Raw genomic sequence first — 23719 nt, 5'->3', positions numbered from 1 at the left:
CCACATCAGACCTTAGCACCTAACCACATCAGACCTTAGCACCTAACCACATCAGACCTTAGCACCTAACCACATCAGACCTTAGCACCTAACCACATCAGACCTTAGCACCTAGCCTCTTAGCACCTAGCCTCTTAGCACCTAGCCTCTTAGCACCTAGCCTCTTAGCACCTAGCCTCTTAGCACCTAGCCTCTTAGCACCTAGCCTCTTAGCACCTAGCCTCTTAGCACCTAGCCTCTTAGCACCTAGCCTCTTAGCACCTAGCCTCTCGCACTTTACTTGTTTGAAAAGCAGTGGGAAGTAAGACTTATTTCATTTATTTAAAGGGAAGAAGACGTCTTTATTTAATGGGAAGAATGGATTTGCTGGGATTCCAAATTTCCAAAATGGTTGAATGAAGTAATTTCAAATGTGATTTCTGATAAATACTAGGTGTGAACACAAAAACTACTGCACAGGATGGCCAGTTTAATTGTTTGAAAAGGACTGTGCAGAAGAGAGACTTATTTCATTTATTTAATGGGAAGGAATAAGACTTATTTAGTTTGTTTAATCTATTTTTGTTCCCAGGCAAAATTGGATTTGCAGCAATTGCAAATTTCAACAAAGCACAGTGCCAAGCCTTGACTTGAGACCTGATAGGACGTATTAAACGCTTGGATAAATTGATAGAAGTTGGTCGTATGAGCGAATGGAGTAACATGAGATCTATTCTCATCTACACATAGCACACACAACTTTGGATATTTTGAATGAATGAGTGAGTGAGTGAGTGAATGAATGAATCTTATTTGTTCATTTAAATGATGACTGTATAAATACTAGGTATAAACAGAAAATCTCCTGCACAAAATGGCCAGTTTACTTGTTCGAAAAGGTGTGGGAACAAGTAATCTATCCAATTTAAGACAAATGTAGTTACCTCTAACAATGTGTTACTTTAGCTATTGTTGTCTGTGACTTTCCCATGAATAAAAAGGAAGGAAGGACTCACCGGAGACGTCTTCGCCAACGTGCAAACGTTGTACTTTGTATCCTTCAAACATACTGGCAACGAACAGCGTGGAACCTAAAGGAATGAAAGAAAACTTTATCATTTGGCCTCAACCAACATTCACAGATACAACACAATGTGACGTGCGAGGTTAGGGTTAAAGATTGAGGGAGGGGCCCTCGTTTTAAACTACTTTTTTGAAAAGGAGTGGGGAATAGCAAGACTTATTAATTTATTTAATGGGAAGAAGTAAGACTTATTTAGTTTATTTAATTTATTTTTGTTCCCTGGCAAAATTGCATTTGCTGCAATTGCAAATTTCAACAAAGTATGGTGCCAAATCGTGACTTGAGACCTTATAGGATGTATTAAATGCTTAGTTTAATTGATAGACGTTGGTAATAAGAGCGAGTGGAGTCACGGTGGTTGAATGGATGAATGAATGTTGAAAGTAATTTAAATTATGACTTTGTATAAATACTAGGTATTAACAAAACATCTACTGTGCAAAATGGGCAATTTACTTGTTTGAGAAGGAGTGGCAAGAAGAGAAGTAAGACTTATTTAATCTGTTTGTTCCCAGGCAAAATTGGATGTGCTGCAATTCCAGATGTTACCACATGATGGTGCCAGATTTTGACTTCAGCTCTGATAGGCCATATTAAACACTTAGTTGAATTGATAGAAGTTGGTAATAAGACCGAGTGGAGTAACATGAATGTTCTGAATTAGACAGTTTGAATATGCTTTTGAATATTTTTAGGTAAACAGTTTAGGTTCGCTTTGAGCATCATTTGAGTAGTCTGATAATCAACCAAATCTTTGAATTGAAGAATTTAGGATTTAAGAAATAGCTTGTTATCATGTTCAAGGTAATCAGATTTGTTGACAATTCGAATGGCCTTCTTTTCAAAACTATTCTGGATTACTACTTTGGATCTTTCTTGAATGGATGAATGAATGTTGAAAGTAATTTAAATTATGACTTTGTATAAATACTAGGTATTAACAGAACACCTACTGCGCAAAATGGGCAATTTACTTGTTTGAGAATGAGTGGCAAGAAGAGAACTAAGACTTATTTAATATGTTTGTTCCCAGGCAAAATTGGATGTGCTGCAATTCCAGATTCCACCACATGATGGTGCCAGATTTTGACTTCAGCCCTGATAGGCCATATTAAACACTTAGTTGAATTGATAGAAGTTGGTAATAAGACCGAGTGAAGTAACATGAATGTTCTGAATTAGACATAGTTTGTATATGCTTTTGAATATTTTTAGGTAAACAGTTTAGCTTCGCTTTGAGCATCATTTGAGCAGTCTGATAATCAACCAAATCTTTGAATTGAAGAATTTAGGATTTAAGAAATAGCTTGTTATCATGTTCAAGGTAATCAGATTTGTTGACAATTCGAATGGCCTTCTTTTAAAAACTATTCTGGATTACTACTTTGGATCTTTCTTGAATGGATGAATGAATGTTGAAAGTAATTTAAATTATGACTTTGTATAAATACTAGGTATTAACAGAACATCTACTGCGCAAAATGGGCAATTTACTTGTTTGAGAAGGAGTGACAAGAAGAGAAGTAAGCTTTATTTAATCCGTTTGTTCCCAGGCAAAATTGGATGTGCTGCAATTCCACATTTCACCACATGATGATGCCAAATTTTGACTTCAGCCCTGATAGGCCATATTAAACACTTAGTTGAATTGATAGAAGTTTTTTGAATATTTTTGGGGTAAACAGTTTAGCTTCGCTTTGAGCATCATTTGAGCAGTCTGATAATTGACCAAATCTTTGAATTGAAGAATTTGGGATTTAAGAAATAGCTTGTTATTATGTTCAGGGTAACCAGATTTGTATATAATTATAATGGCCTTCTTTTGAAAACTATTCTGAATTACAATTTTGAATCTTTTCTTGTATTACTTTGCAACAATATACTCGGTGACAGATTACACAGTATAATCACATATGTTCATTTGAGAGTGCCCACACTCAATTTACTTATGGTTATGTGTTACATTAATTACTGTTAGACATGAAATAGTGTTGAACATAAATGGAGGAAGAAAGGGGTACTCACGGTTGTGATCAATGAAGCAAGCCTCCAATTGATTTGTATAGTCATTCTTCTTACATTCTTTTTCTTCTTCTTACAGTGGAAAACATACAGCAAACAACGTTGAACCTAATGGAATAAAATTAAACGTTAACATTAAACCTCAACCAACATACGCAGATACAACGCAACTACGTTTCAAATAGGGTTAGCTACTCAGCTACACATAGCTATTACACTGGACGCTAGCTACATCGACAACTTTAGTCAAACTACACAAGAGTAAATCTCTTTAAACACTACGGCCATCTGCTCCTGGTTCGGCCCTCCGATCCAAATTTAGAACCCGGTTCCGCCGGCGAGTCAAAAAGTTTGCCCACCCCTGCTCTAGACGGTCCAGTTGCAAGCAGAAATTAAAGATATTTCTGTGGATAATCGCCGAGTTTGTATTCGCGCCCACGAATTATAATCTCGGCGGGAGTAGCGCCAATTGAAGTCACATAGGCGTCACATGACTGCAACGTAATATTATCTAAAATGGTAAATTAGAGTTAAATAAAGTTCACTTTTTTATTCAACGCGATCATTTACAACCGTTGACCAGGGAGAATCGTCGAAATTCGGCCTCTGTGGTAGGCCGCAGACGCAGAGTTCGACGTAGCCGGCGCACTCACTCGCTTTTCAGGGCAACAAAAGTACTTCTTTTTAAAACCAATGAGTTGTATTTACCGTGTACGCTCTAGACGGTCCAGTTGCAAGCAGGAAATAAAAATATTTCTCTTGTTAGTCGTCGCTGTGTCGCGTTTCTCGGCATTGCCGCCTTCCTACGTCCAGCTGCAAGCCGCGTCCTCGGATTTGAATTTTGGCGGAAGCTCCACCCACCAACGTCACGTCCGCGTCACATGACTGCGGCGTAATATTATCTAAAACGGTAAATTAGAGTTAAATAAAGTTCTCTTTTTTAATCAACGCGATCATTTACAACCGTTGACCAGGGAGAATCGTCGAAATTCGGCGTCTGTGGCTGAAAGCAGACGCCGAACTCGACGTCCCCCCCCAACCGCCACACTCACTCGCTTTTCAGGGCTACAAAAGTACTTCTTTTTAAAAACAATGGGTTGTATTTACCGTGTGCGCTCTGGACGGTACAGTTGCAAGCAGAAAAAAAAATATTTCTCTTGTTAGTCGTCGCTGTGTCTCGTTGCTCGGCATTGCCGTCTTCCTGTCGCGAGCCGCGCGCTCGGATTTGAATTTTGGCGGAAGCTCCGCCCATCGACATCATGTCCGCGTCATGTGACCACAACATGGCTGACATCCTATAGCAACCGCTGTTTTGTTTAGTAGACTTACAGTTGTTATGCGTTGAAATAATGGCGCAAACTCAAAATAGATTTAAATACATTAAAAAAGTCTTCCTATTTAATGACCAGCTCAGTGGCAAGATCCGCCCTTCAACGTCACGTGACCACGGTGTGGCAGACGTCATGACATGAAAAATGATGAATCATAACACACACGACATGTCATATTGTACCAATACATCAGAATGATGAGTTAAAAGTTAAATTCCCAATGATCGTCACACACACATCTGGGTGTGGTGAAATTTGTCCTCTGCATTTAACCCATCCCCGTGTGATCTTAATCCATCCCCGGGGGAGAGGGGAGCAGTGAGCAGCAGCGGTGCCGTGCTCGGGAATCATTTGGTGATCTAACCCCCCAATTCCAACCCTTAATGCTGAGTGCCAAGCAGGGAGGCAGTAGGTCCCATTTTTATAGTCTTTGGTATGACTCGGCCGGGGTTTGAACCCACAACCTTCCGTCCGTCTCAGGGCGGACACTCTACCACTAGGCCACTGAGCTGGTCAAATAAGATGATCCTTTATTATTCCCTCAATGGGGAAACTCCTGTGTAAGCAGCAGTACACTTAACATATACACACACACACGCATGTGGAGAAGGGGGTAAAAGATTTTAAAAAGTAAAAGATATATATAATTAAAAAAAATATGGACAGTATATACACAATATAAATAAATATTAGATAGAAAAATAGTGCAAAGGAAGAAAAAAAACTGTGCAAAAAATAAAGCAGGTAAAAAGAGTATGAGGTAGACAGATATTGCACGTTAATATTCTTTGTGTGTCTTGACATGTGAAGAGATTGACAATAAAGCTGACTTTTGACTTTTTTGACTTTTTGATTATTGCACGTAATTATTGTCCGTTAGCTACAGTGATAAGCCTGGTTGTCCAGTCTGATGGCAGCAGGGAGGAAGGACCTGCGTGCGATGCCTCTCGGTGGGTCATCGTGGGTGACGAAGCCGGTCACTGATGGAGCTCTCCAGGGCTCTGACAGTCTCATGAAGGGGGTGGGAGATGTTGTCCATGATGGAGGACAGCTTAGCCACCCTCCTCCTCTCCCCTACCACCTCCACACGGTCCAGACTGCAGCCCAGGACAGAGCCGGCTTTTTTCACCGCCTTGTCCAGCCTCTTTGTTTGCTACTTGGCACTATGATCATTTAGTAACTGCGTAGCTAAATTCCCTTGTCTCCTAAACATACGCATGGGTCACTGTTTATCTTGGCAATTGGCCGCACATTGCTGCAGGCCGCATTTTGTGTGTGTCGCTGGAATTACCAAAGCCGTGTGTTATTATTTAATAAATGCACCCTGTGTTCTATTTCCTGTCTTACAGTCTTAAGTCACCGAAGCGGAATCCAAATGTGAGAGACCTCCTCTGCTTGCGGTTGGAAGTCACGTTATGAAGACGTCACAGCTTGGCTTTGGCCAATTGATCCCTCAGCTCCAGCCAGGCGAGGGTGGAATAGCTGCAACTGATACTGAGTCCGACGTCAGCGCCACATATACTCCCTGAGTCGACAGCGGCGGAGGCCGAAGATTTCGATGCATTTAATGATTTGGAGTGACGCGGATGTTTTGATCAACGTGTTATTTATGTTATATTTATTTGAATAACTGTTAATTTTACGTCAGTTCCTCGTTTGTGTTTATGTAACGTTACAATACCGTATGCGTATCGTTTAGGCTGTTGTTGCCTATTCGTGTCTGTTCTTGATGTTGGATTTTATCGAATTAAGTTCCGCCAAACATGCGACTTACGTTTTTTTTCTTTTTTATTATGCATTTTATGGCTGTTGTTGCGACTTGTACTCCTGAGCGACGGAAAACACTGTAGTTAGCAATCAGTAGACCAGCTTAAAAAAAATGTATGTTGATGTAACAGAACATATGTCTATACACGCGGTTGAAATGAAAGAGTGGGTTGTTAACACAAATGAACATTGAAATATTAAACATTTCTTTGTAGTTATGGACCTTGTGCGTTCTCCATTGAGCCTCTGACCTGGCCAAGCTGTTTCAGAACTCCAGGTCCCAGCCTGACTCGTCATCAGGGGGAGGGCCCTCGGTGTCCAGGGGGAAGTCATCAAAGTTGCTGTTGTCCAACGGGCCGTCCACCTGATGGCAAAAGCGTACAGCGCCGCAGAGCAAAACACCTTCAGCGGCGGGCGGTTTGTCACGCTCGGCATGCCGCGTCTTTGACGACGTCACAGTTGCTCAGCTGTGATTGGGTTAACTGAACAACCGTGACATCATTTTTCTGCAAGCAGCAGCAAAATGCACAAAGCCCTCCGATGGATCAAAGATTTGGCTGTCGCGTCATATTCTTCGAGCTGACTGCCTCTCGGAGCTCACGTGCAATCTTGGCTGGGGCTACCGTGGCGAGCCCTGCAGACGGCAAAGCGCTTCCAGCCCACGCAACCGAGGTGCCTCTAAAGGGGCGCCAACTCACCCTTGGCATAAAGGGACAGTCCAAGGTTCCCTGGCGGAGGCCATCCCAGTTGAAGCCCTCGAACCACCTGATTGCAGGAAGAAGAGGAGGGACAATGAGGGCGCGGACGACCGCCGGCCTGCACGTTATGTTACTCACTTGTGCTTCTGAATGTCCTTTACGCCGTTCTTCTGGTTCCCGAGACGTTCCGAGGGGTTGTCCCTGACACACACACACGCGCTTGCTTACGACGGCCATATTCAGCACTCGAATTCTATCATCTCCTCTACGTCTGCTCCCTTCTCGCCCAAACAGCTCTGACGTGAGCCGACTGTGAACGAGCCGCAGTCGACACCAACTGGCGCCCCGATGAGCAATTGGACGTCAATCCAAACGGAGCGCGGCGGGCGAGAAGAGCGCCCTAAGTGTGCCTTCTGTGAGCGCACAATTTGGGGCCGCTGCGCAAACTGGCCCTCTTGCGACCCCACCTCTCTTAACTAAGAAGGGCAAATACTTGGTAGCCTTTGCTGGGCCACAACCTGCAGAGTCTCTTGATGAGGTTTGCGGCACTCTTGGTGATCTTTTTGGGGAATTCCACCATGTCGATCCCCCTCAAGATGATGTTGTACGTCTTCATGGGGTCCGAGCCGGAAAACGGCGGACTGCGGGACCGACCGGGAAGGGATCAACGCGCTGCCGAAGCCCGCACGATCACGCCAATGCGCACAAGACCGCCCGCCCACCTACCTTCCGCTGAGAAGCTCAAAGACCAGGATCCCCAGGGACCAGCAGTCGGCCGAGCTGTCGTGACCTTTGTTGAGGATGATCTCGGGGGCCACGTACTCGGGGGTCCCGCAGAAGGTCCAGGTCTTCTTCCCCAAGCCCACCTTCTTAGCGAAGCCAAAATCCACCTAGCGGCCGGACGCACGCACGCACGCCCGCGCCGCGCCCTCCGTTAGCGTCACGCCGCCGCTGTTGACGAGCGCCTTGAAGACTCACCAACTTGGCGTAGCCTCTGTGGTCAAGGATGATATTCTCCGGCTTGAGGTCTCGGTAGATGATCCCTTTACAGTGGAGCTCCGCCAGAGCCTCGATAACGCACGCCGTGTAGAATCTTGTGGTCCCGTCGTCAAAGGAGCCCCTGGTGGCACAGAAAGGGACAGCACGCTTGCGACGTCGGCGTTTGGGCCCATCTTTGTGACTTTCAAAGAACGCGGCCGGCGGTGCCTTCGCACACAGCGACAACGTGCTCATCCCGACCCGACACCCACCTGTCTCTTAAGAGCGTCCACAGCTCTCCGCCAAGACAAACCTCTAGCAGCATATACAAGTATTTGGGGTCCCGGAAGGTGCGGTACAACCTGCGGACAGGGACGCATTACTGTGCTTCAGAACAGCTGGCGGCGGCCACTTATGAGTAGGGGTGTGACGATGCATCGATATAATTCTCTACGATTTGTTGGCATCGATGCTAAACGTAAACATCGATCTATACCGCCCGTTTTTGACCTCAGACATTAGACGCGACTTTATTTTGAAATCCAGTTCATTGTTGCTTGCTTCCTCTTTCCGGGAGCAGCGCGCGGCGTGTTGTGTTGTGAGCAGAGCAGGCACGTGAAAGGGGAGCCGACAACTACGCGGCTCCTGGGCTGGTGCTATGGCTAGTGTCCAAGAAGACAAGGACATTCGTTCCCCTTTGGGCTTCAAGTCATTCATTTGGAAGCACTTTGTAATTTCCTAAATAAAGAGTTTGCAGTACCTTGTTGATTTTGCGTATGAATTGTTATAAATCAGGATATTGTTCTATATTTATCGTAGAGCACTATATCGTGATGTATCGTGAATGAATCACAGCAGGCTTTAAGATATGAATTGTTATAAATCAGGATATTGTTCTATATCGATCGTAGAGCACTATACCGTGATGTATCGTGAATGAATCACAGCAGGCTTTAAGATATCGGCAAATATCGTATCGTGGTTCTTTGTATCGATATATCGTATCGTGACAAAACCCGCGATTTACACCCCTACTTATGAGGGGAAAAGAAACAATGGGCTTGAGGCCGCTGGCACGCGGGCACCTCAAACCTGCGCTTGGCACCCCACGAGCTGGACTTGTACTTTGCCTGCTTTGGACATGAACGGAGGGACTAAACAGTGACCTGATGATGAAGGGGCTGTTGACTTCCATCATGATGCGGCGTTCCGACAGGATGTGCTCCTGCTGCCTGGTGTCCAGAATGTGGCGCTTCTTCAACACTTTGAGGGCGAAGGAGCGCCCGGCGTCTCTCTTGAGCTGCACCTGAAGGCGACGCGGCCACACGTCACCACGCGTCGGCACCACGGCCGCCGGCGCGGGGACCCACCCACCAGCTCCACGCGGCTGAAGCCACCCATGCCCAAGGTGCAGACCACGGCAAGGTCGTCGAGCGTCACGCCGGAGAAGAAGTCGTCCTCAGCCGGGCACCTGCGCACGTGCGTTAGTGCATCGTTGCCTCGACGTCAATAGAGAGTTCGTCGGCGATGTACACCACTTACTTGGCTTTGACGTGCTCGTCGTCTCCCTGCTGGCGGTCCACTTCCTCTAAGCCGCCGATCAGCTGCTTGAAGGACCTGCGGAACAAAGGAGAGTGCCGTGAGGCAGCAAGAACCCGACTGAGGAGCGGCCTCACTCCTTCAGATGACTCTAAATATTCTTTTGATTTTGCTTTGTGTTGAGCAAGTTTCTGCAAGTTTCTGCCGCATTTGCTTCCGTGAAGGCATGACAGTGGCTGCTGGGATAAACAATGACTACTCAGGCATGCACGATGTTTGCCTTGTCTGATGTGAAAGGATGGAACTTGGGGGGGGGGGGGGGGGGGGGGTTGTAGCCTTTGCATTGCCTGTCTGGAAGAGGGGAATAATGACAGCTGGAGGGAAATGTTCATCTCGGATTCCCAGCCCTGGCCACCCCGGCTTCAAACAAAACCACCAATGCTCACTCTCTGTCTACCACCAGACAGGTGACGGCGCCCTCTGCTGTCACGCTGGCCGTACGCACATCTTCCCTACGAGACAGGAAAGGCAGCACGTTAAATGGATGGCGGGAAGGCACGGGCGACAGCGACGTGAACGGCGTAGCGCGCTTTCACCCTTTCAGCGCTTGCTCGCCAAACCAGTCGCCTTTGGACAGCGTCTTCACCGGCACCTCCTGACCACTGGGGGCGGTCTGCTGCCATACCGTCACCTGCACATGCTCACAAGTGAGATTTTGCACGAAGGAAGCCAAAAGTCATACCTTGTGAGGCCGTGCAAAGTAAAAGTGAGCAGACTTTGCCCAATCCACTTTGGCAGCGCACCTTACGGGCAGGCACGGAACGAGTAGAAAAGCTCACCTGCCCTTCACTGATAATGAAGAAGGTGTCTCCCGTGGCGCCCTGCCGGATGATGTAGTCGCCATTGCTATAGTGAGTCTGATGTGCGCAGACACACACACACACACACGGGGGGTCAGATGACCAGAGAGTGACACGTGCAGGCGGGTCTGGACTCACCTCCTCCAGAACATCAGCCAGCTTGCTGAGAACGTCCTCTGGAAGGGCCTGGAAGGACGGAACGCTAGCGACAGGGAGACGCCACGTCATTTGGACGTCAGGCTGCTGCCATGTCACGACGTCAAGGTTACCTGCGCAGGAAGTCCGTGTACTGGGAATGCTTGATGAGGCCGGTCCTCATCATAATGGTCTGAAAGCCCTGGCGATCAATGGCCCACAACTTGATGTCGGTCAGAGCTGCACACACGCACATGTGCATGCGCGCACACGCACGCACGCACACGCACACACACACGCTGGAAGATGACGCCTGGACTCCGGTCCTAGCTTCAGGGGGCGCTGTCGTGTGCACTGTGGTGTACCCGTCACTGTAGCCGTGCGCGTGCAGTTGTACAAGATGGCGAGCTCGCCAAAGACTTTGCCGGGGCCGATGGTGCACAGCTTTTTGCCTTCTTTGCTCACCTCCACCATGCCCTCTGTGGACGGACGCAAAAGGGAAAACGGGAGCCGTGACTCGGAAGCAAAAGCTGCAGTGACCCACCCTCCAGAACAAAGACGCTAGATCCGTCGTCGCCCTCCTGGATGACGCAGCAGCCTTTGTCCAGGCTGGTGGGCCGCATGCAGTCCAAGATGGTGAGGATCTGGAAACGGGGCGGACGTCAAAGCGTGAGCAAAACAGACGCCAAGTGGGGGGTGAGGGTGGAGGTGTGGTGGTGGGGGGGGGGTCTTCTCACCTGTCCATGTTCCAGATGCTTCATGAAGTCATTGTCCATCAGCGCTCTCTGGATCAGCTCGCTGGACCTGCACGCAAACACACCCTGGCTCCAATGGGGCAGGCACCTTTCTCAGGGCCGGCCTTCTCGGTCTCCCACGACCCCGACCGAGAGGCAGCCTCGGCTTGAGGTAGGAAGCGTCGCCTCTGCGCAACACACACTCCTCACGGCTCTTTTTTTTTTTCACAGCGGAAAGGAATGGTCCGAACCGCAGATGTAACGATTGAAAAGAGTCTGCAAAACACAGAACAAAAATAACATAAGCTCACTCTTTGCTCTTGCAGTAGCTGGTGAGCGTGACGTCGGTGAGTCGGGCAGGATCCAGAGCGCTGGGTTCTGCCGATATGGCCTGTCTCTTGGTGCGCTGAGGCTCATCGAGTGACGGTGCTGGCATTGCTGGAGCGCCACCTGCTGGATGCAACAGAAAAAGGTGAAGAAAATGTTAAAAAAAAACATAACCTCCGCCCGGGCGGACCTCAACAGTTCAGTGACTCAGGAGAACGTTTTGTCACACCTGCGTCGGGTGTCTGTGCAGCGGCAGTATCGTCGGTGCCCGGCATCAAACTACGATGACGGTCCAGCTCGGCCCGCAAATGGCCAATCAGGAGATCTTTGGCATCCAGTTCTGACTCCAGCTCCTCAATCAGCGCGTCTCGCTCCGTCAGCTCCTCAATCTTCCGCTGCAACGCCACCTGCAGGTCACGCAGCATGCCGCCGCCTCTCTTTGTTGCCGCCATCAGCCGAGTGCTCGTGCCCTACAAGAAAGAGACTCTTTGTTGCCGCCATCAGCCTAGTGCCCGTGCCCTACAAGGAAGAGACTCGTGTGCAGTCAGACGCGCGCAGACGTGGTTGCACAGGTCAATCCACGGTTTCCATACAAAGGAGCTGATGAGGAGAGCTTAAGTGTGGCTCGGAATAAAACAACTTAGTGTAGGCGCAAAAATAATAAGAATGCATTCAATTCATATAGTGTTTTTCAAGGATCCAAAGACGCTTCAATGCTCTGTCTGTTGGTTTTCATTCAGCCTGACCAATTCCGGCTTAAAAACAGCCCAGTTTGGTTCTAAATTGGACCAACCCAAGTACAGTGAAACCTTGGCTTACGAACATCTATGTATACTTGGCAACTTTTTGGGGTCTTGAGATGGTTTTCCCCCTCTGAGTCATTGTCTCCTTTTGTCCTCCCTCTATCGTTCACAGAGTCCTTTGACCATGTGTTGGTTGTTGGGTTTCACTTTCAAAGAGGACTAAGTAAAAAAAAAAAAAGTTTTTTTAAAGAGGACGAAACAAACGCCTGCCTTACCTCCTTGTTGTGACTTCAGCACGCTTCTGGAATGAGGATTTGGAAGAATGTTCTGTCGGCGCGTCCTCGGATGAGCTACTCACACGTGCATGCGCACAGGTGACTTTGACAGCTCCTCCTCAGAAAAAAGAGAAAAAAAAGAGCAAAGAATCTGCCACAAATCTTTGCGTTGAAGAAACCGAAGAACTGTGAGCGAAACATTTAGCTTGTGTCAGAATTCATCAAAGATACAAAGCGTGTATGATTTGGCAAAGGATAAACATATCAACCCACCCCGAACTATAGGCCTGGGACCGAGGTCCGCCACAAGCTCACACAACTTCATAGTACATACATTTGTGGTCGGTCACTCAACCGCGCAGAAGAAATAAATATCCTCCGAACCCGATGGTCGACTTTTGTGCGCTGTCTGCTCTGCCGCTAGGGGGCGGCCGCGCGGGAGGGCGAGCAACGAGTGTGCTCCGATTACTCGGACGAAGAAGGCTTCCGCAGACAAATAACATGGCGGCGCCCGAGAGCGGCGAGCAAGCGAGCCAATTGGAATTGTATCCTTGGATTGCAGTGATGTTGAAGCGTCGAGAGTTCTCTTTGCAGTTTCAGCCAAACTAGCAATAAGGTTATCGCGTCTCCGACGTCTCTGGGCCTGATTCTCCGCGAGCGAGCATGGCTTCTTTCCTGAGCGCTGACGTCGAGTCACTCGCACACGTTTCCTTGACCCTCCCCTTTTCTAGCTCGCTGCAAGTTCCCTTCCAGTCGGCGCGCCAGGCCACTGTGGCTCTGCGCTCGCTGAGTCCCGACCGCGAGCCCCGGCGAGGAGGCGTCCGCAAGCGGCTGACGCTCGCCGGGAGTGTGCTCAGCGCGTGAGGAGCCTTCGCCCGGCCCCGCTGCCGTCGCCCGCACGCCCACCCGCCAGTGACCTCTTGTGACCTTTTCAGGAAGTGGCGTGCAGAGCAAGCTCGCGTCCTTCGCGTATCCGTCAACTCCTTCCTGGAGCACCTCGGCCTGGTCTTGGAGACCATGCGTGCCTTTCCTGCCGACGTCGGACAGGATCCTCACAGCGTTCTTGGTCGTCCACCTTCGATGGACACGCGAGGGCCCGCCTTCATGGAAAACTTCAGCGAGCCGATGCTGCGTTCTTGATTTAAAGTTTTTAGCGTTAAGCATGTTTATCCTTTTTTTTCCTAAGTTGATTTCATCGCGCGCTTGATTACTGGCGTCAGCTATTGCCCAAAATGTCGCCACGAGCTGCTGTAGACGCAAGGCAGCCAAGCCAGCGCTCCGTTGGTTTTGCTCTGACCATTGTGCTCGTCTGCGTTGGGGCAGGGTATTTTTGGTTCTTATTTAAATGTTTTTCCCCTGATCTCACGTGTGCTTCATGTGTAAATGTACGTATCATTTTGCTTTGAATAAAAACAGAAGTCGCCTGCCTTTTTCTTTTTTTTTCTGGTTTGCTTCCTTTGTTCAGTTTGTGTCAAAGTACAAATGAAATCGCAGGGGTGTGACGGACCTGCCGAACCGCAAAAGGTGACACCTGGCTTCACTTGAAGTGTCCTGCCGTTTCTTCCTTGGGTCCTTCCCCGTTTCCTTCCGTCCTGGATCAAAAGTCGTCGTCGTTGCAAATGTCCAAGTAGACGTCAAAGGCTTCTCGGTTGCAGTTTCCGTCGGGCGTGAAGACGTACTTGTGGAAGGTGCCGTCCACGCAGATGGCTGCCATAGAGAGCAAAGGAAATGTTAGAGGCGAAATGTGGCCGGTGCGCAGCAAACAACGACCCCTCCCTCGGACTGATGACGGAGTTGACGTTCTTGGATGTGTTCTTCCCGAAGGCGCAGATGCAGGCGCACTCGGCGGGCACGGTGAAGCTGGCCAGCGACCACTGGCTGTCCACGTACTGGCCGATGACGGGGCCCACCTTGTCCACGCGCGCCAACCTGGCAGGCGCACACGCACGTTGAAGAGGGAGTGGGCGAGGGAGCGGGGCGGCGGCCTTACGCGGAGCGGCGGTCTTACGCGGAGCAGCGGTTAAGTTTGGTGTCTTTCAGGGCGAAGATGTGGACCGTCCCTTTGTCACTGGATGCGCACAAGAAGGACGAGTCGTGACTGAAGTTGAGGCTGTGCAGGTGCGGGGAGGGGACATGGTCAGCGGTGAGCAAACCGACAATTAAAAAAAATAATAATAAGGGGGGGGCACGCTTACCAGTAGAGCGTGGCAGGGTCGGTGCCTCGCCGCAGCTCCACCAGTTTGTCGCGGCTGCTGGTGTCAAAGAGGCGTATGAGCGTCCCCTTGCGAGAGGCCGAGGCGGCCACGCTTCCCGGCTGGTTGAGCGCCAGGCAGGCGATCTCGCTCTGGTGCGCGTTGATGGTGAACGGCGCCGACGACGTCCCGGGCTTGCTGTTGGACAGGTCCTGGAGGGCGGGAGCGGACTAATGACGGCGACGCAGGCTCTCCCGCGTACGCTTGGAAGTGTGAGGGGCAATTTACCGCCAGCTGCAGACTTCCACATTTGTGTCCCGGGAAAAACAGCAGCTGCTTGTCCAGACTCGGACACAAGTCGCACAGACCTGGTGGAAAAGCAGACGCTAATAAAAGGAAGCCGCGCGACTGACTGGCCGAGCGCTCGCTGGCTCACTCGCTCACCTTTGGGGTTGTCGCGCGTATCAAACTCAAAGAGCTTGAGCGGCTTGTCGGGAAAGCTGTACACATAGATCCTGTTCTTCAACACCATGACGATCCTGGGAGGAGGCAGCCCGCCAATTTGTTTGCTTTCAACGTTTGCGCTCCTCTCGGCCAGTTTAGCGAGCCGCCGCCACTCACTTGTCGTGTCGCATCCGGACCGCCAGCACCGGCTTGGTGAAGGTGAACTCCAGGACCAGCTTGTCTTTGGCGTCTCGGGAATCGCACGCGTCATCCCAGATCAGCACTGAAAAGTCACACCGGTTGGCTTCATGGTCGTGCTCGCCCAATTCAAAAGGCACCCACCGGATATCTCAGAGAACTTGGGGCTGACTCCGCCCCCGACCACGGCCAGCAGGTTGGAGCGATGCAGCATGGAGCACGACGCCACGCTGCCCACCTGCTCGTGATCTGCAAAGCAGACGGCGGGCCACGTTAGCAGGCGCCCGGCCAGCGCCGAGCAGCAAGACGCTCACCCAAGTGGCCCTTCTCCATCAAAGTAAATGCGCACACCAGACTCCATGGAGCAGCAGAAACAACCTAAAAGCAAAGCAACGACTGTCACATCTCCAATCGGGTCATGCATTTTCAACATGGCGTGTGGCGTTCAGGACTCTCGGCCTAAATTGTCAGTCTGTGGGAATGGCCCGTTGTCTACTTGGTTTCCAGTCCTTGCCCAAAGACAGCCGGGCTAGGCTACAGCGATACCTGTTCTGCGGATGGACGAGTAGGGGGCACACTGCAAACGATTTTGGAGCGATCTGGCAAAAAATGCCCGTCGCATGTTGATCAAATTTTCTTTGAAACATTGCTCGTGCCTGCAAAGACTGGCTGGAAGCGCGTTACGATTTATAGACCAGAAATAGACGTCTAAAATAGGTTGATTTTTAGATCTAAAATAGGTTGATATATAAGACCTAAAATAGACGCCTAAATTAGGTTGATTTATAGACCCTTAGGTTGATTTATAGACCTAAAGTAGACGCTTAAAATAGGTTTATTTTTAGATCTAAAATAGGTTGATATATAGACCTAAAATAGACGAATTATAGACCAGAAATAGACGTCTAAAATAGGTTGATTTTTAGATCTAAAATAGGTTGATATATAGACCTAAAATAGACGCCTAAATTAGGTTGATTTATAGACCCTTAGGTTGATTTATAGACCTAAAGTAGACGTTTAAAATAGGTTTATTTTTAGATCTAAAATAGGTTGATATATAGACCTAAAATAGACGATTTATAGACCAGAAATAGACGTCTAAAATAGGTTGATTTTTAGATCTAAAAGAGGTATATATATAGACCTAAAATAGACGCCTAAATTAGGTTGATTTATAGACCCTTAGGTTGATTTATAGACCTAAAGTAGACGTTTAAAATAGGTTTATTTATAGACCTAAAATAAGTTGATTTATAGACCTAAAATAGTCAAAACTAAACTGTCGAGGTAGGGTCATTCAACAAAGTTTCCCAACCCTTATTAATTTGCAAAATCTTGATCTTGGCTCAATTTACTAGACGTTTAAAATAGGTTTATTTATAGATCTAAAATAGACCAGAAATAGACGTCTAAAATAGGTTGATTGTTAGATCTAAAATAGGTTGATATATAGACCTAAAATAGACACCTAAATTAGGTTGATTTATAGACCCTTAGGTTGATTTATAGACCTAAAGTAGACGTTTAAAATAGGTTTATTTATAGATCTAAAATAGGTTGATTTATAGACCAGAAATAGACGTCTAAAATAGGTTGATTTTTTAGATCTAAAATAGGTTGATATATAGACCTAAAATAGACGCCTAGATTAGGTTGATTTATAGACCCTTAGGTTGATTTATAGACCTAACGTAGACGTTTAAAATAGGTTTATTTATAGATCTAAAATAGGTTGATTTATAGACCAGAAATAGACGTCTAAAATAGGTTGATTTTTAGATCTAAAATAGGTTGATATATAGACCTAAAATAGACGCCTAAATTAGGTTGATTTATAGACCCTTAGGTTGATTTATAGACCTAAAGTAGACGTTTAAAATAGGTTGATTTTTAGATGTAAAATAGGTTGATATATAGACCTAAAATAGACGCCTAAATTAGGTTGATTTATAGACCCTTAGGTTGATTTATAGACCTAAAGTAGACGTTTAAAATAGGTTTATTTATAGATCTAAAATAGGTTGATTTATAGACCTAAAATAAGTTGATTTATAGACCTAAAATAGTCAAAACTAAACTGTCGAGGTAGGGTCATTCAACAAAGTTTCCCAACCCTTATTAATTTGCAAAATCTTGATCTTGGCTCAATTTACTAGACGTTTAAAATAGGTTTATTTATAGATCTAAAATAGACCAGAAATAGAAGTCTAAAATAGGTTGATTGTTAGATCTAAAATAGGTTGATATATAGACCTAAAATAGACACCTAAATTAGGTTGATTTATAGACCCTTAGGTTGATTTATAGACCTAAAGTAGACGTTTAAAATAGGTTTATTTATAGATCTAAAATAGGTTGATTTGTAGACCAGAAATAGACGTCTAAAATAGGTTGATTTTTTAGATCTAAAATAGGTTGATATATAGACCTAAAATAGACGCCTAGATTAGGTTGATTTATAAACCCTTAGGTTGATTTATAGACCTAACGTAGACGTTTAAAATAGGTTTATCTATAGATCTAAAATAGGTTGATTTATAGACCAGAAATAGACGTCTAAAATAGGTTGATTTTTAGATCTAAAATAGGTTGATATATAGACCTAAAATAGACGCCTAAATTAGGTTGATTTATAGACCCTTAGGTTGATTTATAGACCTAAAGTAGACGTTTAAAATAGATCTAAAATAGGTTGATTTATAGACCAGAAATAGACGTCTAAAATAGGTTGATTTTTTAGATCTAAAATAGGTTGATATATAGACCTAAAATAGACGCCTAGATTAGGTTGATTTATAGACCCTTAGGTTGATTTATAGACCTAACGTAGACGTTTAAAATAGGTTTATTTATAGATCTAAAATAGGTTGATTTATAGACCAGAAATAGACGTCTAAAATAGGTTGATTTTTAGATCTAAAATAGGTTGATATATAGACCTAAAATAGACGCCTAAATTAGGTTGATTTATAGACCCTTAGGTTGATTTATAGACCTAAAGTAGACGTCTAAAATAGGTTGATTTTTAGATCTAAAATAGGTTGATATATAGACCTAAAATAGACGCCTAATTTAGGTTGATTTATAGACCCTTAGGTTGATTTATAGACCTAAAGTAGACGTTTAAAATAGGTTTAATTATAGATCTCAAATAGACCAGAAATAGACGTCTAAAATAGGTTGATTTTTAGATCTAAAATAGGTTGATATATAGACCTAAAATAGACGATTTATAGACCAGAAATAGACGTCTAAAATAGGTTGATTTTTAGATCTAAAATAGGTTGATATATAGACCTAAAATAGACGCCTAAATTAGGTTGATTTATAGACCCTTAGGTTGATTTATAGACCTAAAGTAGACGTTTAAAATAGGTTTATTTTTAGATCTAAAATAGGTTGATATATAGACCTAAAATAGACGATATATAGACCAGAAATAGACGTCTAAAATAGGTTGATTTTTAGATCTAAAATAGGTTGATATATAGACCTAAAATAGACGCCTAAATTAGGTTGAATTATAGACCCTTAGGTTGATTTATAGACCTAAAGTAGACGTTTAAAATAGGTTTATTTTTAGATCTAAAATAGGTTGATATATAGACCTAAAATAGACGATTTATAAACCATAAATAGACGTCTAAAATAGGTTGATTTTTAGATCTAAAATAGGTTGATATATAGACCTAAAATAGACGCCTAAATTAGGTTGATTTATAGACCCTTAGGTTGATTTATAGACCTAAAGTAGACGTTTAAAATAGGTTTATTTATAGATCTAAAATAGGTTGATTTATAGACCTAAAATAGTCAAAACTAAACTGTCGAGGTAGGGTCATTCAACAAAGTTTCCCAACCCTTATTAATTTGCAAAATCTTGATCTTGGCTCAATTTACTAGACGTTTAAAATAGGTTTATTTATAGATCTAAAATAGACCAGAAATAGACGTCTAAAATAGGTTGATTTTTAGATCTAAAATAGGTTGATATATAGACCTAAAATAGACGCCTAAATTAGGTTGATTTATAGACCCTTAGGTTGATTTATAGACCTAAAGTAGACGTTTAAAATAGATCTAAAATAGGTTGATTTATAGACCAGAAATAGACGTCTAAAATAGGTTGATTTTTAGATCTAAAATAGGTTTATATATAGACCTAAATTAGACGCCTAAATTAGGTTGATTTATAGACCCTTAGGTTGATTTATAGACCTAAAGTAGACGTTTAAAATAGGTTTAATTATAGATCTAAAATAGACCAGAAATAGACGTCTAAAATAGGTTGATTTTTTAGATCTAAAATAGGTTGATATATAGACCTAAAATAGACGCCTAGATTAGGTTGATTTATAGACCCTTAGGTTGATTTATAGACCTATTGTAGACGTTTAAAATAGGTTTATTTATAGATCTAAAATAGGTTGATTAATAGACCAGAAATAGACGTCTAAAATAAGTTGATTTTTAGATCTAAAATAGGTTGATATATAGACCTAAAATAGACGCCTAAATTAGGTTGATTTATAGACCCTTAGGTTGATTTATAGACCTAAAGTAGACTTTTAAAATAGGTTTAAAATAATTAAACATTAAATATGATCATATTTTGGAATTTTGAAGTCTGAACAAGCCGTAAGTTGTATAAATAATGCACAGAAGTTGTTTGGGTTTAACAAGCATATTGATCCGTACATGTGAATTGGTGATTCCTGTACCACTGATAAAGATAAAATTAAGTTCATTTTCAGACCAATAATAGACGTTTAAAAAAGGTTGATTTTTAAACCAAAAATTGACTAAACAAGGTTGATTTTTAAACCAAAAATAGACGTCTAAAATAGGTTGATTTTTAAACCAAAAATAGACATCTAAAAAAGGTTGATTTTTAAACCAAATCTAGACGTCTAAAATAGGTTGATTTTTAAACCAGAAATAGACGTCTAAAATATGATGATTTTTAGATCTAAAATAGGTTGCTATATAGACCTAAAATGGACACCTGAATTAGGTTGATTTATAGAACCTTAGGTTGATTTATAGACCGAAAGTAGACGTTTAAAATAGGTTCATTTATAGATCTAAAATAGGTTGATTTATAGACCAGAAATAGACGTCTAAAATAGGTTGATTTTTTTAGATCTAAAATAGGTTGATATATAGACCTAAAATAGACGCCTAGATTAGGTTGATTTATAGACCTAACGTAGACGTTTAAAATAGGTTTATTTATAGATCTAAAATAGGTTGATTTATAGACCAGAAATAGACGTCTAAAATAGGATGATTTTTAGATCTAAAATAGGTTGATATATAGACCTAAAATAGACGCCTAAATTAGGTTGATTTATAGACCCTTAGGTTGATTTATAGACCTAAAGTAGACGTTTAAAATAGGTTTATTTATAGATCTAAAATAGGTTGATTTATAGACCTAAAATAAGTTGATTTATAGACCTAAAATAGTCAAAACTAAACTGTCGAGGTAGGGTCATTCAACAAAGTTTCCCAACCCTTATTAATTTGCAAAATCTTGATCTTGGCTCAATTTACTAGACGTTTAAAATAGGTTTATTTATAGATCTAAAATAGACCAGAAATAGACGTCTAAAATAGGTTGATTTTTAGATCTAAAATAGGTTGATATATAGACCTAAAATAGACGCCTAAATTAGGTTGATTTATAGACCCTTAGGTTGATTTATAGACCTAAAGTAGACGTTTAAAATACATCTAAAATAGGTTGATTTTTAAACCAGAAATAGACGTCTAAAATAGGTTGATTTTTAGATCTAAAATAGGTTGATATATAGACCTAAAATAGACACCTAGATTAGGTTGATTTATAGACCCTTAGGTTGATTTATAGTCCTAAAGTAGACGTTTAAAATAGGTTTATTTATAGATCTAAAATAGGTTGATTTATAGACCAGAAATAGACGTCTAAAATAGGTTGATTTTTTAGATCTAAAATAGGTTGATATATAGACCTAAAATAGACCCCTAGATTAGGTTGATTTATAGACCCTTAGGTTGATTTATAGACCTAACGTAGACGTTTAAAATAGGTTTATTTATAGATCTAAAATAGGTTGATTTATAGACCTAAAATAGGTTGATATATAGACCTAAAATAGACGCCTAAATTAGGTTGATTTATAGACCATTAGGTTGATTTATAGACCTAAAGTAGACGTTTAAAATAGGTTTATTTTTAGATCTAAAATAGGTTGATATATAGACCTAAAATAGACGATTTATAGACCAGAAATAGACGTCTAAAATAGGTTGATTTTTAGATCTAAAATAGGTTGATATATAGACCTAAAATAGACGCCTAAATTAGGTTGATTTATAGACCCTTAGGTTGATTTATAGACCTAAAGTAGACGTTTAAAATAGGTTTATTTATAGATCTAAAATAGACCAGAAATAGACGTCTAAAATAGGTTGATTTTTAGATCTAAAATAGGTTGATATATAGACCTAAAATAGACGCCTAAATTAGGTTGCTTTATAGACCCTTAGGTTGATTTATAGACCTAAAGTAGACGTTTAAAATAGGTTTAATTATAGATCTCAAATAGACCAGAAATAGACGTCTAAAATAGGTTGATTTTTAGATCTAAAATAGGTTGATATATAGACCTAAAATAGACGATTTATAGACCAGAAATAGACGTCTAAAATAGGTTGATTTTTAGATCTAAAATAGGTTGATATATAGACCTAAAATAGACGCCTAAATTAGGTTGATTTATAGACCCTTAGGTTGATTTATAGACCTAAAGTAGACGTTTAAAATAGGTTTATTTTTAGATCTAAAATAGGTTGATATATAGACCTAAAATAGACGATTTATAGACCAGAAATAGACATCTAAAATAGGTTGATTTTTAGATCTAAAATAGGTTGATATATAGACCTAAAATAGACGCCTAAATTAGGTTGAATTATAGACCCTTAGGTTGATTTATAGACCTAAAGTAGACGTTTAAAATAGGTTTATTTTTAGATCTAAAATAGGTTGATATATAGACGTAAAATAGACGCCTAAATTAGGTTGATTTATAGACCCTTAGGTTGATTTATAGACCTAAAGTAGACGTTTAAAATAGATCTAAAATAGGTTGATTTATAGACCAGAAATAGACGTCTAAAATAGGTTTATTTTCAGATCTAAAATAGGTTGATATATAGACCTAAAATAGACGCCTAAATTAGGTTGATTTATAGACCCTTAGGTTGATTTATAGACCTGAAGTAGACGTTTAAAATAGATCTAAAATAGGTTGATTTATAGACCAGAAATAGACGTCTAAAATAGGTTGATTTTTTAGATCTAAAATAGGTTGATATATAGACCTAAAATAGACACCTAGATTAGGTTGATTTATAGACCCTTAGGTTGATTTATAGACCTAACGTAGACGTTTAAAATAGGTTTATTTATAGATCTAAAATAGGTTGATTTATAGACCAGAAATAGACGTCTAAAATAGGTTGATTTTTAGATCTAAAATAGGTTGATATATAGACCTAAAATAGACGCCTAAATTAGGTTGATTTATAGACCCTTAGGTTGATTTATAGACCTAAAGTAGACGTTTATAATAGATCTAAAATAGGTTGATTTATAGACCAGAAATAGACATCTAAAATAGGTTGATATATAGACCTAAAATAGACGCCTAAATTAGGTTGATTTATAGACCCTTAGGTTGATTTATAGACCTAAAGTAGACGTTTAAAATAGATCTAAAATAGGTTGATTTATAGACCAGAAATAGACGTCTAAAATAGGTTGATTTTTAAACCAAAAATAGACGTCTAAAAAAGGTTGATTTTTAAACAAAAAATAGACGTCTAAAATAGGTTGATTTTTAAACCAAAAATAGATGTCTAAAATAGGTTGATTTTTAGACCAAAAATAGACGTCTAAAAAAAGGTTGATTTTTAAACCAAAAATAGACGTCTAAAAAAGGTTGATTTTTAAACCAAAAATAGACGTCTAAAATAGGTTGATTTTTAAACCAGAAATATATGTCTAAAAGAGGTTAATTTTTAAACCAGAAATAGAATTCTAGAATAGATTGATTTTTAGATCTAAAATAGGTTGATATATAGACCTAAAATAGACACCTAAATTTGGTTGATTTATAGACCCTTAGGTTGATTTATAGACCTAAAGTAGACGTTCAAAATAGGTTTATTTATAGATCTAAAATACGTTGATTTATAGACCAGAAATAGACGTCTAAAATAGGTTGATTTTTTAGATCTAAAATAGGTTGATATTAGGGGTGTAAATCGCGGGTTTTGTCACGATACGATATTATATCGATACTAAGAAACACGATACGATTATTGCCGATATCTTAAAGCCTGCTGCGATTCGATCACGATA

At 42.4% G+C, this 23719-nt stretch overlaps 2 protein-coding genes and 1 pseudogene across 11 annotated transcripts; 1 reads left to right on the top strand and 2 right to left on the bottom strand.

Moving 5' to 3' along the window:
• Window positions 1-4929: 4929 nt before the first annotated feature.
• LOC133143460 (cGMP-dependent protein kinase 1-like) lies at window positions 4930-12590 on the bottom strand. Of its 9 annotated transcripts, XR_009710421.1 has the most exons (23): window positions 12473-12590; window positions 11684-11924; window positions 11439-11580; window positions 11131-11197; window positions 10938-11037; window positions 10759-10872; window positions 10528-10633; window positions 10397-10460; window positions 10238-10315; window positions 9995-10089; window positions 9845-9910; window positions 9402-9476; window positions 9234-9330; window positions 9026-9165; window positions 8132-8221; window positions 7860-8001; window positions 7608-7771; window positions 7400-7522; window positions 7020-7082; window positions 6882-6948; window positions 6407-6547; window positions 5764-5941; window positions 5448-5697 (listed from the first exon to the last, which is right to left on the bottom strand). XR_009710421.1 is itself a non-coding variant. In XM_061265341.1 (22 exons), the coding sequence occupies exons 2-21, from the start codon at window positions 11904-11906 to the stop codon at window positions 6449-6451; spliced, it is 2115 nt and encodes a 704-aa protein (XP_061121325.1). In that variant the 5' UTR covers window positions 11907-11924; window positions 12473-12590; the 3' UTR covers window positions 4930-5513; window positions 6407-6448. The 9 variants fall into 9 exon arrangements, 8 of the variants coding, with proteins under 8 accessions (XP_061121325.1, XP_061121327.1, XP_061121324.1 ...); XM_061265341.1 differs by lacking the exon at window positions 5764-5941 and having other exon boundaries at window positions 4930-5513; XM_061265343.1 differs by lacking the exon at window positions 5764-5941 and having other exon boundaries at window positions 4930-5513; window positions 6435-6547.
• Window positions 12591-12894: 304 nt separating this feature from the next.
• On the top strand, window positions 12895-13900 carry LOC133143461 (EKC/KEOPS complex subunit LAGE3-like). 2 transcript variants are annotated; one of them, XM_061265347.1, is made up of 3 exons: window positions 12895-13017; window positions 13204-13332; window positions 13408-13900. In XM_061265347.1, exons 1-3 carry the CDS (start codon window positions 12974-12976, stop codon window positions 13610-13612), a joined length of 378 nt encoding a protein of 125 aa, XP_061121331.1. In that variant the 5' UTR covers window positions 12895-12973; the 3' UTR covers window positions 13613-13900. The 2 variants fall into 2 exon arrangements, with proteins under 2 accessions (XP_061121331.1, XP_061121332.1); XM_061265348.1 differs by lacking the exon at window positions 12895-13017 and having other exon boundaries at window positions 13136-13332.
• A 169-nt stretch (window positions 13901-14069) lies between these two features.
• On the bottom strand, window positions 14070-15928 carry LOC133144019 (WD repeat domain phosphoinositide-interacting protein 4-like; annotated as a pseudogene).
• Window positions 15929-23719: the final 7791 nt, after the last annotated feature.

This window comes from Syngnathus typhle, linkage group LG19, assembly GCF_033458585.1.
Source record: "Syngnathus typhle isolate RoL2023-S1 ecotype Sweden linkage group LG19, RoL_Styp_1.0, whole genome shotgun sequence".
NCBI lineage: Eukaryota > Metazoa > Chordata > Actinopteri > Syngnathiformes > Syngnathidae > Syngnathus > Syngnathus typhle.
This window is presented reverse-complemented; position numbering and strand designations above follow the sequence as displayed.